The 15002-nt window shown below is 46.3% G+C and overlaps 3 protein-coding genes across 7 annotated transcripts in view; 1 reads left to right on the top strand and 2 right to left on the bottom strand.

Moving 5' to 3' along the window:
- dytn (dystrotelin) overlaps window positions 1-5554 on the top strand; it is a 7761-nt gene extending 2207 nt beyond the window's left edge. Inside the window, 7 exon segments of the mRNA XM_076150108.1 lie at window positions 74-185; window positions 1167-1297; window positions 1375-1537; window positions 3803-3846; window positions 4006-4147; window positions 4715-5168; window positions 5430-5554. Coding sequence (XP_076006223.1) covers window positions 74-185; window positions 1167-1297; window positions 1375-1537; window positions 3803-3846; window positions 4006-4147; window positions 4715-5168; window positions 5430-5533 — 1150 coding nt within the window. The 3' untranslated portion in view covers window positions 5534-5554.
- A 63-nt stretch (window positions 5555-5617) lies between these two features.
- zdbf2 (zinc finger, DBF-type containing 2) lies at window positions 5618-12338 on the bottom strand. 5 transcript variants are annotated; one of them, XM_076150095.1, is made up of 11 exons: window positions 11971-12338; window positions 11632-11719; window positions 11482-11514; window positions 11238-11271; window positions 10955-11051; window positions 10718-10857; window positions 10150-10645; window positions 9108-9230; window positions 8598-8959; window positions 8138-8285; window positions 5618-6928 (listed from the first exon to the last, which is right to left on the bottom strand). In XM_076150095.1, exons 3-11 carry the CDS (start codon window positions 11501-11503, stop codon window positions 5984-5986), a joined length of 2367 nt encoding a protein of 788 aa, XP_076006210.1. In that variant the 5' UTR covers window positions 11504-11514; window positions 11632-11719; window positions 11971-12338; the 3' UTR covers window positions 5618-5983. The 5 variants fall into 5 exon arrangements, with proteins under 5 accessions (XP_076006210.1, XP_076006211.1, XP_076006209.1 ...); XM_076150096.1 differs by having other exon boundaries at window positions 11432-11514; window positions 11975-12338; XM_076150094.1 differs by having other exon boundaries at window positions 11975-12338.
- A 122-nt stretch (window positions 12339-12460) lies between these two features.
- Window positions 12461-14487, bottom strand: eef1b2 (eukaryotic translation elongation factor 1 beta 2). Its single transcript, XM_076150103.1, has 7 exons — window positions 14335-14487; window positions 13830-13952; window positions 13508-13643; window positions 13370-13436; window positions 13001-13126; window positions 12657-12724; window positions 12461-12585 (listed from the first exon to the last, which is right to left on the bottom strand). Exons 1-7 carry the CDS (start codon window positions 14412-14414, stop codon window positions 12499-12501), a joined length of 687 nt encoding a protein of 228 aa, XP_076006218.1. The 5' UTR covers window positions 14415-14487; the 3' UTR covers window positions 12461-12498.
- Window positions 14488-15002: the final 515 nt, after the last annotated feature.

Raw genomic sequence — 15002 nt, 5'->3', positions numbered from 1 at the left:
TCCAAGTGTGTCCAACCCCAACATCTGCTAGCCAATTACAAAGCAATGTGTGTGTATGTGTGTGTACACACAGGTACCGTTGTACGAAGTGTGTGAACCTCCATGTGTGTCAGACCTGTTTCCTGACCGACCAGCACACCACAAAACACAAAACACACCACCCAGTGCTGGAATACTGCACACAGGTAAGACACACACACACACACACACACACACACACACACACACACAGGAAAATAATGCATTTAAGATATTCTCTATCTAAACGTCAGAGACATCTGTTTGTTCATCAATACGACAAGCATCATTCAGTCGCCCTGGGTGTTGAAGGGTTCTGTTGCTGCTCAGTGTGAATGGGGTTGGTAGCATTATGGACTGTATCTCAGCTGAGGCAAGTCTTAACAGCTCACTGAGCCTTCATGAAGCCCCATGTGTGGTCCCTGATTAGACCATTTCAGGTCCTTTCCTTCAGTCCTTTATCTCATCTGGCCTCCTTAGAATCATTTGCCATGCTGGCCATTTGTAATGGTGTGGCACAAAATGTCCAGCCTAACTAACTAGCTGCAACTGCATCAGGATGCTGTGCCTGCTAGGAAGGCCAGCGTGATTAAGGACCTTGTCCCGTGTTCGGGAACCCGACAGTTTCACAAAGTTTTCTGAGGCAGGTTGTGTGGAAATGGTTCCGTTTCCTTGGCCGGCGTCAAGAACCTTTGGAGAACTTCTGCCTTCACTTTAATTACTTTAATGTCCAGGCTGCTCTTCAGTTCTGAAGGTTGCTCTTGATTAAGCAATCCTGCCTGGGAAAGGAGAACAGGTGCAGTGGATGACCCTGATTCACTATGTGGCCCATGCCCAATGTCACTTCTCTGTGACCTCCTTCCAGTCTGGTTGGACCACAAAGGTCTCTTCTGCACAGTCCATGGATCCAGTCTTCACATCATCAGGTAGTCAAACCCTCAATCACAGAGGGCGACCCTCAGCCGGATGATGTCCCGGGGTGAGAGCTGAGAGACAAGTGGGGCCCAAAATGAAACCATGTCGGTGTCTGTCTTTGTCTCTGTCTGTCTCATTTTCTGTCTCCCTGCCTGCCTGTCCATCTGTGTCTCTGTTTCTGTCAATCAGTGTCTCTGTCTGTCTCTGTCCTTGCCTGATTGTCTTTCTGCCAGCCAACCTGGAGGGAGTCTCTGTCCTTGTTAATGCACAGTGCTCGTCATACCCTATTACCACGGCGATACACAAGGCAAGAGGCAGAGAGGAGAAAAATGATGTGGGCTGAGCCAGGAGGAACTGCAAACGGGTGAGATGGGTGCGTCTCTTTGAGTTTGTTGTGGCCCGCCCCCTCCTGTTAACATTGTAGTTTTCACTGTTCCACAGAGCTCCGCCTCCCACTGATTCTTTAACCCAATTGGCTGACCGCTCATCATCTGCATTAAACCGTGAGCCTGGAAGAGTTGTTTCCCATGATGCCTCAGTACTACTTCCTCTTAGCTCCTCCTCCAAGGGCTTGCAGACTGACGATGAGACGCCATCACAGCAGGTGACCTCTGACCCCTGATGTGCATGTATTTTTGTATGAATGTTGAAAACCAATCAAGATCTAATATATAAAGTAAATACAAATCTCATACTCAAAACTATATTCAGTATATAGAATAATCAGGTCTGTGTGTCTTAGTATTGATCCGATCAGGAGGAAAAAAGATTTGGAAGGATTGGAAAAGCTGCTAGTTATTGGACGAGCATGGAGCTGTTTGGGTCGGTGTTGTTTCAAGGGTTAAGATTAACATAAGGCTGGGTTATATTAGGAATCTGCAAGATTGTTTTGTTGGCAGAATTGCAAAGAAAATCCAAACGACTCCATCCTCCTCATTTAAAATGACAACATTAACCCTTCCTGTACAATTTAATTAAATTTTTTTTAATTTACAGTCATTTAGCAGACGCTTTTATCCAAAGCAACTTCCAACACACAATTGAAATTTATCTTGCACCCCCTCATATCACACACACACAAACACATGCATTACAGAGGGGGTGCAGGGCAGCCATTTACGGCGCCTGTGGAGCAGTTGGGGGTTCGGTGCCTTGCTCGGGGGCAGCTCGGCAGTGCCCTGGAGGCAAACTGGCAACTCGCCAGCTACCAGTCCACTTACTTGGTCCATACGGGACATGAACCGGCGACCCTCCGGTTCCCAAGCTGAATCCCTATGGACTGAGCTACTGCTGCCCCCAATTTAACCAAGATTTTAGTTTATGATTGGCAAACTGTACACAGAACAACACTGTGTTTGTGCTGGCTCACAATAAACTGGATTCACTACTGATCAAATGTTTGGAAATACTCATGTCACACCTTCCGTGTGATGATTTTCCATGACCACACTCTTATTTATCCAATAAGTTGCCAAATGAATAGAAAATAAAGTCAAGATACTGGCAACATTAGAAATAATGATTTAGGCTCAAAATTATAATTTCATGATTCAAACTTTGCTGTTATCATTTAGCCATCATTAACCCTAACCCACTCCAGATCTTTGGCATTCCAGCTGTCAATTTGATTAGGGACTCTGCAGTTTCATGAAACTCCCCCCACAAGTTGGATTGGCTTGACGGGCACTTGTTTTTGTATGAGAAGGTCAAGCTGTTCCCACAGCAGCTCAATGGTGTTGAGATCCAGTGACTGTCCAGTGCATTATAGACAGAATACCAGCTGAGCAGAAGCACCCCAAACCGTCACACTTCCTCCACCATGCTTAGCAGATGAACCTGTTTAGGTTGTTCTGTGTGGGAAGTAGTGCACACTTTTGTAAGATATCTTCAGTTTCTTGGTATTTTCTCATTTTTACTATAACATTAATACAACAGAAGACGGCGGGTTTCTTTTCTCTCTCTCGCCATTTATAGCCCATAACCGAACCCAGAAATGCTGATACTCCAGATATGCAAGTAGCCCAAGTACGGACAGTTTTATTGCTTCCTTGAATAGCATGACTGTTTATAGCTGTGCAGATCAAATGATCATGGGTTTGGAATGGTTTCAGGTATTTTGATTCATCTCCGTAGGATAAATGTGTTTTATCCCGAGCCAAACTCACATCTTTCCCCCCAGCCTCAGATCCTTCATCAGTCTTGGCTGTGTGGGCTGTTATGATTAAGGTGAACCAGGTGCCTCTGTTTTACACCACATTGTTCCAACAGTGCCGAGCATGAGCTCAGGCGTGTGGACTGCTACTTTAACGGTTAGTTTAGGTTAAGGTTATGTTAGGGTTCCCCCTCTTTCTTCAATATTAACTCATGTGTGTCTGCTTGGGACAGGTTCTCCGTTTCAGGTGAAGAACCATAAACTGGTAAAACATGTTGTAGGTCATGTCTGTCTCCAGGATGTCTCCAAAATGCATTGACCCGTTTTAGGAAACTTTGTACAGGTTGGACATGATCAAAGTAAGAAGCCTGACGGCTGCACTGTAACTACCACATGTTTAGGCCTACAACTTGTGATCTGCAATAGAGTTCAAACAACTTCTGTCCTGGATTCTTTGGGTGCCAAAGTTGAGTGGGTGTGGCTGATTCTTCAAAAAATGTGGATGTAGTCAACCATCTGTTACAATTCCTCACGGAGAGATGGACACAACTGGGCAAGTTATGAACGCCCTCTAGTTAGTCCATTGAATACCAATAGTTCCATCCAGCGACTTATTTTGACTTCTTTAGTTTGCATTTCCATTGTAATTGTCACATCAGTGTGTTTGTGTGTAATACATTTAACAGTGTGTAACAGTTTTGTACCTGTTTGTTGCAGTCGTCTCTGCTGGCTGAGGTCAGAACTCTGCAGAGAGATAAATGGTGAGAATTCATCACACAACCTGTGATTTCATGAATACATTTTTGATTGTTGATGTTTGTGCAAACACACTACTCAGAAATCTATGAACTACCTCAGAAACTCTCAGGTGAAAGTGGTGGAGTGTGAGACAGATTCATACTGTATGAATGTGTGTGTAGGCTGTTGGAGCAGGAGCTGCAGGCGTGGCGGCAGGCTGTCCAATCAGAGCAGGGCATTCTGGAGGATCGGTGCTCGGAGATGGAGGTTACCATGGATACACTGAGACAACACAATATCCAGCTACAGGGCCTGCTGACACAAGTAACCTGCGCACACGCACGCACGCACACTGGTAGGCAGGCAGACAGACAGACAGACAGACAGGAACTCTTGGACAACTGGACTTGCTGGTCAAGTATAGTAGTATTTCAATAGTAGTATAGTAGTATTTACAATTTGGTCAGTTAAATGGTTAGATTTGGTTAGATAGTCGTTATTTTGTTAATTGATAAGTTAGACTTGATTTGTCAATTGGTTCAATATGGTTATTCAGTGAGTAAATTGGTAAATTAGTCTGTTAAATGTAATTAGTCAGTAAGTACTTCATTACTTAATTAGTCTTGGTTAATTACATTCTTAGTTTTCTGGTACGCAATTAGTTACATTTGATTCAGTCAAAGTCAGTCAGTTAAATCTGGTGGGTTCTTCTTAGATCTAGTTAGCTGTCTGTCTGCTAGATTTGGTCAGTTAATAAGTCATCTAGATTTGTTAATTAGTTAAAATGAGATTAGTTGACTTGGTCATTTGAGCGTTGGTTCAGTCATCTGATGAGTTAAATTCAGTGATTCAGAAAGGAAAGATCAAAGGGATTCTCATCTTCTCCTTCAGGCACTGAGCAAGACTGACACTCAGCATACCAGCAACACACCAAACACAGAAGATGATGATGAGGAGGAAGAGGAGGAGACCAGAATCCAGACCAATCACAGGGAGAGCACACAGGATGAGGAAGAGGAGGGGGTGAAGAGAGAAGATGCTGGAGAGGAGGAAGAAGAGGAGGAGAGCATTGCAGAAGAGGGAGAGTGGTGCGAGGAAGACACAGAGAACACAGAAACGCCATCTCCCACAATCCACTGGGGTGCACTACTTTCACACAAAAACCAGGCAGGGGAGAATCGTGCGGGTGAAGTTAACCATTTGAAATGTCAGGAGGCTGAGCCAGTGGACGAGGAAGAGGAGGATGGTGGGAGGTGTTGTACAGAGAAGCTGTTGTGGCAAACAGTAGACAGACTGAAGGTGGACATGTTGCTGCAGACAGACTGGTGCAAAGACAGACAGACAGGTCAGTTCAGTTCATCTCCAGACATGTTTGTCATTTTGAGTTAACTGGACTCTACACTTAAACTCGTTCCATTTTAGTAATTATAAAGAAAAATAAAAGCCTGATTTCATCTCGATCAATCTAATAATTCATTAGACGTAATCTGTTTACAGTGATGTAACCTACAGCACCCCCTGCTGGCTGAGAATGTCATAAAAGCAAAACTGTAATAACCAATGATGTTGATGATGATGATGAAGAAGAAGCTGTTCCTCTGTGTAGATGACAGGAAGACTGAGGACCTTCAGGAAGCTGCAGACGAGGTTGGAGCTTCTGTTCACCACCTAGTTAATGCTGTAACACACACACACACACACACACACTAACACACACTGACCATCAGATCTACAGGAGCTGTTTATTCTTAAATTATTAAATTAACATATATTTACATTATTGCAAAGGTAAAAATTGCTTTCATATCGTAATCTATAGATCAACACATCAGCCTACAAAAGGAGCTGTAAAGTTAACTCATTTATAAAGCAAACAGAAAATAAACATTCTCATTTGGCACAGCAGTGATGTTCATAATCAATAAATAATGATTTGTCTTTTACATCAATGAAAACAAATGTTCAATTGTTTTATGTAAATGACTGAAAGTGGACAAACTTCCTGTGAGCCCTTAGTTGGTTTAAAGAGTTAGAATATAAATGAGGCCACATGTGACTGTTACATCTGCTGCTGAGGGACAGAGCCGCACGGTCCCTTAAAGTATTGATCTGATCAGATACGTTTCTCCCTGATGGCTGTGCTACCTGATCAGGTGTGGATCACCTCCGGCCCCTCCTGCTCCTCTCCCTGCGGGGTGCGGGGTGCAGAGGTGAGACGGGGCCTGGGTGTCCTGCCCGCCGCAGACTTTTTCTCCTGGATTGGGGCGGAGTCACAGCCTCCCTGTCCACCCCTCTTTTGGAGGCTTGGGGGGTCGTGCTTTGTACCCCCCGGACTGGCCTGCCAGCTCTGGGAGGGGGTGGGGTTTGACGAGTCCGGCCCCGCTTCCTGCCCGCTTCCTGTTTCGGAGGCTGTGCTGGGCTCCTACCGAGCGTGCCCCGCAGGAAATGGCTACCGTTGGATTGGCTAAAAGGGAGAGTTGTAGCAGACAACAGACCTATGTCTGATGGCCTCGGACCTTTGACCTTGGATGATCCAGAAGCAGAGCAGCCTGTTGCACTCTTCTGCTCTCTCCCTCCCTCCCCTGCCAACCTCTCCGTGTTCAGGTCTGGGCTGAGACTTCTGAACAACTGTCGGACACAGGCCGGCGTAGGTTTGTTGGTGGGGGCGGAGCTACAGTGCCACCGGGAACCTTTGGGGGCATTCTGCAGGATCCGGTTCCTGTTTGGGTCATAGAACTTGAACGGTAGCCGTTTGTATTTCACCTTTAACCCCCGGACCACGTGATCCATTGGTCTCTTTTTCCGCCTGCAGCGCTTGGAGGCGGAGCCTGTGAGAGATGAATGTTTGGGCACCGGGCTGCTGGGGGAGCAGAGGAGGTAGACTAAAGACGTTCTAGGCTGGAGGGGCGTGATTATGTGGGAGTATGAGGGGGGAAGGCGCCACAGATTCCCTGGTGTCGGCGCCTCAGGAGTTCTCTCTGAGGGAATCTCAGCAGAATTCCGACTGGCTGGATGGATGTTTAGCGGCAGAGCTTCCAGAGCTGGTTGACGGACAGCTGGGACAACCAATTGGACAGTCTGAGTGCTGTGACTGACCTTCACTACCTGCACAGTCAAAATAGATGGAGAATAAAGTCAACAGCTTTGATTACTAATAATATTTCAAGGATCAACAGACACTCTTTTAACAGATTACATTGTTTTGTATATTTAGCACAAAATCCATAAATCAACGACCTGAGTCGAGGAATATTTTTATCCTTCCAGCCCCCTTCATCCACACAGCATGCAGTGACCCTGGGCCCAGTTCAAACCCTCTTGTGGTTGCACTTCATTAAATGAATCCATTTCCTGTGATGACACTGAATGCTGCTGTAATGTCATAATGACTTCATGACTTAATGTGACATCATCACACGTATTCATGCAAGAGTTTTGCTTGTTTACTCTGAACAAAGTAGGCAGGTAGAAAAAAAGGAATTTTTTGTATTTAAATAAAAACGAGACATCTTAAAGATTTGCATCTGAGCTTCTAAATATCTGATAGAAGATAAATAAAGTGACCATCACAATTATTCAATGTTCCCTTTGTATTTCTTACATTGCTTTAGGTTTAACATTGGTGTAAACTGCTTATTCTGCTTCTTTGTCTCCAGTCTTGTACTTTCTGTCAGATGTTGAAGCTTTTATTTTGAAAAGAAATTCAAGACCCCTTTGGAGGCTGAGTGATTTGCCAAAACTGAAGTTTCAGGTTGAAAACGTTGTGGCGACAAATATATTCATTCATATAGTCAAATGTTTGATGATATCATATCCAACCAGCCATCAGAGGCTAAAGGCCTCTTCCTCTCCTGGGATGAAGAGTGAAGCAGTTTTCAAGCAGTGGACCTAGAGAGGCCCTGGTACTGAAGGCCCTGGCACTGAAGGGCTTAAGGAGGACCTGGTACTGGAGGACCTGGAGAGGACCTGGTACTGAAGGACCTGGAGAGGACCTGGTACTGGAGGACCTGAAGAGGACCTGGTACTGAAGGACCTGGAGAGGACCTGGTACTGAAGGACCTGGTACTGAAGGTCTTCTGACCCTTCTGAACAGCCTGGTAAGGCCTTGTAGTAAAAAGGTATAAAACAAAACCTTTGACAAAAAAACAATAACTAACTTCCTGATGAGTTGAGGGATTTTTTACTCGTGATATTTTTATAGCGTCAACATACAGAAGAAGCAATATTTCACTCTTCTGTATGTAAGACAATAAAGTTGAACAGAACTTGGAACTTTCAAAGTCTAAATTCATGAAAACTATACAATGTTGTCACCTGACACCTGGACGCCATTCTGAAGCTCCGCCCCCTCCTATATTTGCTGATATACAAAGGATCGTCTTCATCGTGTACCAACAAAGGGAGAATTCCGGTATCTGACTCATGACGCCTCCTCGTCTTCTCTTGGCTCCGCCTGCCAAACCTGTGAGCGATGACATCAGCAGTATAACCTTTGATCTTTAGTACAATTCCTAAAATCTCAGCAGCTCACACGTTTAGGAATCACTTACAAACAGAAAGCGGACGTCTTCAAGCTCAGACTGCTGAACTGTCACTCATGTGTCTGTGATTGATTGTATAATGTATGTTAAACAAGAACAATATAGGAAAAAGGGACTAAATCTCAAGAGGGACTTCAAAGAGAGAGTCCCTCCCCTCAGTCAGGTGTGACGTAGGACCCCACATATGAAACAGAGTATTATAAGTGTAGCATATTTACACTCAAACATCATACCTGGCCAGTGACTCACTGTCAAAGTAACAGAGGAATTTTGCCCGATTGAACTGTCGAACCAGCCTCTCCACCTTCTTCTCGTCCTCCTGCTCAATCTGAGGCCAGGTCTTGCCCATGAAGGATTCTGGGATATGCGCAGGTACTGGCAGAATCTTCTCTATTGGCAGAGTCCTGTAGCCCTGCTCCTGCCAGGCCCCGCCCACTGCTCTGCGCTCACTGTGGAGGACAGAGTCCAGCTGGTATGAGTAGAACTGGTCCTCTATGTCCACCTGCATGTCCATCAAGCAGCTGTGGCCCCGCCCCTCTGACCGACTCGTCTGCACAGGTGTGTGCGAAGGATGTGTGTCCAGCTGTAAAACTGCCTGAGAGAAACAATCAGAGCATGTTGGCTGCTTCTGCTGGATTACTTCTAAAATACAAAAAATGGTTTCAAATCAGACGACTGCCTGAGAATTATGGGGAACTAAAAAAACATTTTTAACAGCTCACAACACCGCAGCTGGTCCTGACCTGCACAGGCGAGTCCCAGTCCTCGCTCTGGGACTTCAGGGAGTCCAGGACCAAGTGGAGGCTGTCTGTGTCCTCCTGTTGGCCAGGAGTGGAACTGAAGCCATGACAGCACTTATGGATCACCTGCCGTTCAAAACATTTCAATCTAACATGAATGAAACATGTTGAAAACATTGTGAAATCTTATGGTTTCAGGTTTCAGAACATTCTATTCATTCTGTCTCTCACCCTAAACATTCATTGAAGTATCTGAACTTACGTTATATCTATAAAGATAGCAGAGTTCATTACGCCCCAGAGGCAAACACAACATCCTGGCAGTAATATACACAACTGTCAAATGTATGTATGGTATATGAAGTTATTCTAAGTGCTGTAGTTTTCTTCCTGCATAGAGAATTCCACCAAAGCCTTCTCCCCATGCACTGACACACGTGTACCACCACACTGACACACGTGTACCACCACACTGACACACGTGTACCACCACACGTGTACCACACTGACACACGTGTACCACCACACGTGTACCACACTGACACACGTCAGCTCATCAGAAATGTGGATAAATCAGAAAATGCTGGCTCACTGTTCTCATGTGGCCGGAGCATTTGTAATCATACAGTCATGCGATTCACGCTCTGGCTGTCACTCAAACAAACAGTGGTGTGAGAGCGTGTCGGGCGCTTTACTCTCTTCTGATGATCGGTTAGATATTAAATGTATCTTCATGTAACACACAGAAGACAAAACACTTTACAATCACAGCTGCTGTGGTTTGCATTCTGAGGTCAGCGGCGTACCTGCAGTACAGAGAATGGCCACCAGGGCCAAAGATCTTTGAGTCAAGGCAAAGAAACCCTGTCACTTATCACACTTAAAGATACACTGCAGTATGTGGCACTGTAAATCCCTGTCTTCTTGTTCAGTAGCTGTTGACTGACTCAATTTAAATGAATGATACATAGAAGATCCTCCTGATATGTTTTTATATTATTTTTATATGCTGTATGTGTAGGTGTTGTGTGGGCTTTGAACAGACCTCCTCAATGGTCTCATTCACCGGGTCACTGTGGTCCGAGGAGAAGGCCTCCTCTTTCTGAACCTCTCTCCTTTCCTTCTGCCAACTCAGCCAGGGCCTCAGGTGTGTGTGTGGCCGAGGCCCGGGGCCACTGTGGGGGGGGGAGGAAGGGGAGGAGTCCTTGTTTTTTCTGCGATTTGTCTTCCTATGAGCTTTCCTGTGGACAGAGGGTGCTGAGTGTGTGTGTGCCTCAGGGGTGAGGGCGGTCTCTCCTTTGTCCTGCTCTGTGATAGGATCAGACACACTCTTTTGACCCTCATCCTTTTCTACACGGCTACAGACACCTCCATCTTTCTTCTGATTGGCCAGCTCACAGGAAGAGTCCTCCGAGGTGGGTGTGTCCCAGCGGCGTTCCAGCAGGCATCTGTTGAGTTCATCCAGCTCCGCCCTCGGTAACAGAGGAGCAGAGGGCAGCGTGAGGTCAGCAGGGGGCAGCGTGAGGTCAGCAGGGGGCGGCCTGTACAGTTCAGGAAACAGTCATAGAAAGTAGATTGTTCTGGTTTCATCTATTGTTGTGACGTGTTGTTACCTGGGGTCACTGTAGTGGTGCGGGTGGTGCTGCAGGACGTCCTGCAGGAAGCGCTCCAGAAGGCTGCATTTGGTCGAAGTGGAGCTGCAGCTTCTGGACGACGCTCGGACAGAATCCATGTGTCTTAGACTGGACAGGTGCTACACACACACACGCGCACACACGCACACACGCACGCATGTGGACCACCATGATCCAGCTATCAGAGCCGTTCTTGTGGTGTGTGTGTTTGTTTACCTGCTCCAGGTTGCCGTACAGGACTCTGCAGTAGCCACAGTAGCCTCGCCTGCTGGGCTGACAGCTGGATGGACCGGGCTGAGACTCTGGCCACATGCTGAAACACACAAATGCACACAGTTTCATTTCTGTAATCAGCACAGACGGCTTCGTTCCCGAGTCTTGACATCATTTGTGTGTGTTTGCTGTTTGGCCCCTCTCTAGGTTTAAGAGAAGGCTTAACATGTTAATAATAACTCTGTACAACCACACCCTGATGATTGGGTCAGTTTGTTCTACTCACCTGCTCGTAGACTCTTCTGTCTTCCTGTGGTCGTCTGAAACAAACACACACACACACACATAAGTAAAATACATCAATTGTTCCACTATTTTAACAAATTCAGACCATATTCACACAGAGCAAGAAACTCAAATGTATTTCGCTTTCTAGTTGTTTATCCAAAATGAAAAACTTAACATTGTCTGAGCTCACACCTTTAAGGGTCAGGCTCAGAATATATCAATCATCCCTCCTGAAGTCTCACCTTTCCCACAGGACGACGCCATTTTTCACTGACCTGAAACAAACACACACGTTAGCAAGCTGATGCTAATAACAGCTGCTTACCGTCTGACATTAGCCAACGCGCTGCTAACAATATGCTAATTATGCGACTATGTTAATGAGCGCTTACGTGGAGGGGGCGGGGTCAATAACGTGTTTGTCCAATCAGGCCGGTCCATCCTGTAACCAAGGGCGACCAGGGGAAGAAACCAATGAGCCTGATGGTCAGATTTCATACGTTTATTAGACTTGAGAAACAGATTCATACAATATGAACAGAAGTGAAGGTTGCATCTTCTTGGTCTCTGGTATATTTAGTATATTTGTGGAACTATAAACAAGTAAAGCGGAACTACAACAATGTACATTTACAGAAATCAAACTGATCTGACCGCAAACATTCACGGCTCTAATGTCGCCTCGTTCAACTTTTGAGTTCATTGATGAAGACTTGATGAGTTAAACACACCAACCTGGCCGGTCGAGCAGCAGCAGCAGCGTCTATTGCAGTTCGGCACGTTTCAACCCGTTTGGGTCCTGAAAGCAGAGTTAGCAGCTGATTTCTAGAGCGGTGACGCCATGTTAGACGATCGGTTAGCAGGACTGTTAGCCGTTAGCTCGCACACGCAGGCATCTGTCCGCCTCCCGTTAATCGCGCGGGCTGAGATGTTCGTGATGTTGACCGGATGTGAACCTAAGTCCATGCGCCCGTTTAGTTTGTTGTCGGTGGTAATGACGAAGCGCGAGCTTGGCCTCCGTGGTCAACATCCGGTTTTCAGTTTATACAAGTCGTGGTCACAGTGCCGCCTGCTGTCCAACTCCGAGACCTCCACCGTTTTCCATATGAAGCCGTTATTCAAGTCTCAATGCCAAAACCAAACAGATTAATCGATCCAAACATTTCCTTTATTCTTATGAGGAACATCAAAGCCACCAGACAGAAAGAGAAACGATAAATATTTGTGTTTAAGTGCTTTAATTTCGACATGTACAGCGTTCAGACTTTGTTGAAAGCGGCGACATCCATGGACTGAACATAGTCCTCAAAGGCTGTGATGTGCTCCTCCAGGATGTCTGTCCCCACCTGAAATAGACCATCATTACAAATGGAGCAAACTCCTCCACAGACCAACAAACGAAACAAACAAACGTCACCTTGTCGTCCTCCACCACACAGCCGATCTGCAGCTTCTTGATGCCATAACCCACAGGAACCAGTTTAGCTGCAGAGACAAAACCACTTCATTTCAGACCTAAAACCATTAGTTCTCAACATGTGCAAGCGTCTCATTGCAACCTTGACTCAAGACCAGCAGACTTTCTGGAGTTTTCAGATCATAAATGCTTCATCACAGCTTCAGCCGAAAGATGGTGTTATATCATCATCTACTCCACACATGTTCTCTGTAGTACTACTCTGTAAGGCACACACACGGGGCTGCAGTGTGCTGTACTTGTGTCCTCCAGCATGCTCTGTTGTAGTTGTGTGTGGCACTTACACTGTCCCCACAGCAGTCCGTCCATCTGAATGCTGCGCACAAGCTCCTCCAGCTTCCCCATGTCCGTTTCGTCGTCCCATGGCTTCACGTCCAACAAGATGGAGGATTTGGCAATTAGAGCAGGCTCTGGGAGGGGGGGGGGGGGAGAGAGAAGGTGGTCAGCAACCATAAAAGTGTTCAGACCAAACAAGCACAGATTGGTGGCTGGTGACTCTCTCAGGTTAAACAATGGTGCATCAGCTCATCAGTCGAAAGATGGTGATTGGTTCATCATTAAGGGCCAGCAGACAGTCAATCAAAGCACAGGATTCCATCAGAATAAGGTCAGTCTGGGGTCAGCAACAGTAGTGACTGCGCACACACACTTACTCTTAGTTTTCCTGGCTGCATAATCGACCAGACGCTGTTCCTTCACTCTTGCAGCCTCTTCACTTTCCTGAGGACAGACGAAAGGTTAGATTCTGTCATTTCACAATCAACCAATCAAATGCAGAGGAAGACAGTCACCTCATCGGAGCCAAACAGGTCAATATCATCGTCGTCTTCATCTTCATCTTTTGCAGCAGAGGGGGCGGAGCTGGAGGTGGTGTCTGCTACACCTGCTGGACCGTACTGACCCAGAGGCTTCTTCACTCCTGGAAGGCTGAGGAGGGTTTTATTCTGTATGAAGTGTCAAGTTCCATTCTCAAATACGGTATGTATATTTAGAAAAACTATGCAGGAGCTGAAAGATGCAGCCTGGCGTCACTGCATCTCATTTAAGATCAAACCAACCCTAACCCAATAAATGAACTGAAGATCAAAGAGCCTAAATGGTTCAGGTCCTCACCTGTTCTTCTGATCCTTATAGGAGCTGATGTGCTTGAACCAGCGCAGCGCGTGGCACAGCTCAGCGGGGGGCGGAGCTGAGAGGGCGTCTAACACCGCGACGTCTGCCTGAGAAGGAACAAACCTGAGGAGACATCAAGACAGAAGATCACATTCAGTGGAGTCATCTCAGCTACATGGAGATGAAGACACGTTCATCTGGGCTCCAGACATTTTGGAAATGTATTGGATCAAATCACAAATGTGTCCTACACGCCCCCCTCACATATCACACACGCATAACAGAGGGGTCAACGCATGTGGCACCTAGCATGTTAGCACGCGGCTCGCTGCAGTGAAACAGACGTCACCGCTTGTACACGTGTCCACATATGCAGTGCTCCCCTTCTACTTCTCCTGTAGCCGCTATTAGCTTGAGCTGCCGTTAGCTTAGCACGGGGCGAAAATGGCGCCGCGGCAGGGGAACATTAGCTTCACATTCACACTGAGTGAGCACGCGCACTGACCCTTCCACGTAGCTGCGGTCTGTCAGGAAGTCGTTGAGCACTTTGAGGCCGCTCGGACTCTTCAGATCGCCGAAGCCCATGATGAAGATGATGATTTCTCTGACTACAGTAGGGGGCGAGACAGAGCGAGCAGCGAGAGAGCGCACGTAGCCGCTACACGCGGTTTTATACGGCTCCTTTTTCCTCTTCCCGCTCGGCCGCTCCTCCTCTTCCACCCCTTTCTGTTCCTCCTCCTTTTTCTCGAAGCTGCTATTTCTCCACTTCTGTACAGTGCCGGGTCCTTGGGAGGTGCTGCCACCCTGCGGTCAGGAGGAGAAAATGAAATCTTCCTCAGCCTTAATTTGGGAATTATTTTTTATTTTACGACTTTATTTATTTTTATTTTACTAGACTGAGAGACAGAGAGACGGATGAAGACTGAGAGACAGAGAGACGGACGAAGACTGAGAGACAGAGAAACAGATGAAGACTGACTTTTTCTTTTCTCTGATGGTGGACATGTTTGCATGTCCTACATGTGTGCAGGCCTCACCGCTTATCTTCTACATGAACAAGTCTCTGTGTGCCTGCAGCCTTGTCAGCAGCTGTAAATGTAAATGAACATAGAGGTGAAAACACAGACGATGTTCTTGTTTCTGTTGAATACATTTAGATGTAAAACCGTTTGT

The sequence above is a fragment of the Genypterus blacodes genome, unplaced genomic scaffold, assembly GCF_046128005.1.
Source record: "Genypterus blacodes isolate CSIRO-AG114 ecotype Tasmania unplaced genomic scaffold, CSIRO-AGI_Gbla_v1 ptg000049l_1, whole genome shotgun sequence".
Lineage (NCBI taxonomy): Eukaryota > Metazoa > Chordata > Actinopteri > Ophidiiformes > Ophidiidae > Genypterus > Genypterus blacodes.
This window is presented reverse-complemented; position numbering and strand designations above follow the sequence as displayed.

What these genes read in the sequence shown, in the direction of transcription:
- zdbf2 (XM_076150095.1), bottom strand. Translation starts at nt 11,503, where the DNA reads ATGGCGTCGTCCTGTGGGAAAG. An exon ending in ACAGAAGAGTCTACGAGCAG is followed by an intron (nt 11,052 to 11,237) that starts GTGAGTAGAACA and finishes TGTGTGTTTCAG; the next exon opens with CATGTGGCCAGAGTCTCAGC. An exon ending in GAATGGCGTCCAGGTGTCAG is followed by an intron (nt 6,929 to 8,137) that starts GTGACAACATTG and finishes TTGACTGTGCAG; the next exon opens with GTAGTGAAGGTCAGTCACAG.
- eef1b2 (XM_076150103.1), bottom strand. Translation starts at nt 14,414, where the DNA reads ATGGGCTTCGGCGATCTGAAGAGTCCGAGCGGCCTCAAAGTGCTCAAC. An exon ending in GACCGCAGCTACGTGGAAGG is followed by an intron (nt 13,953 to 14,334) that starts GTCAGTGCGCGT and finishes ATGTCTCCTCAG; the next exon opens with GTTTGTTCCTTCTCAGGCAG. An exon ending in ACCTGTTTGGCTCCGATGAG is followed by an intron (nt 13,437 to 13,507) that starts GTGACTGTCTTC and finishes GTCTGTCCTCAG; the next exon opens with GAAAGTGAAGAGGCTGCAAG.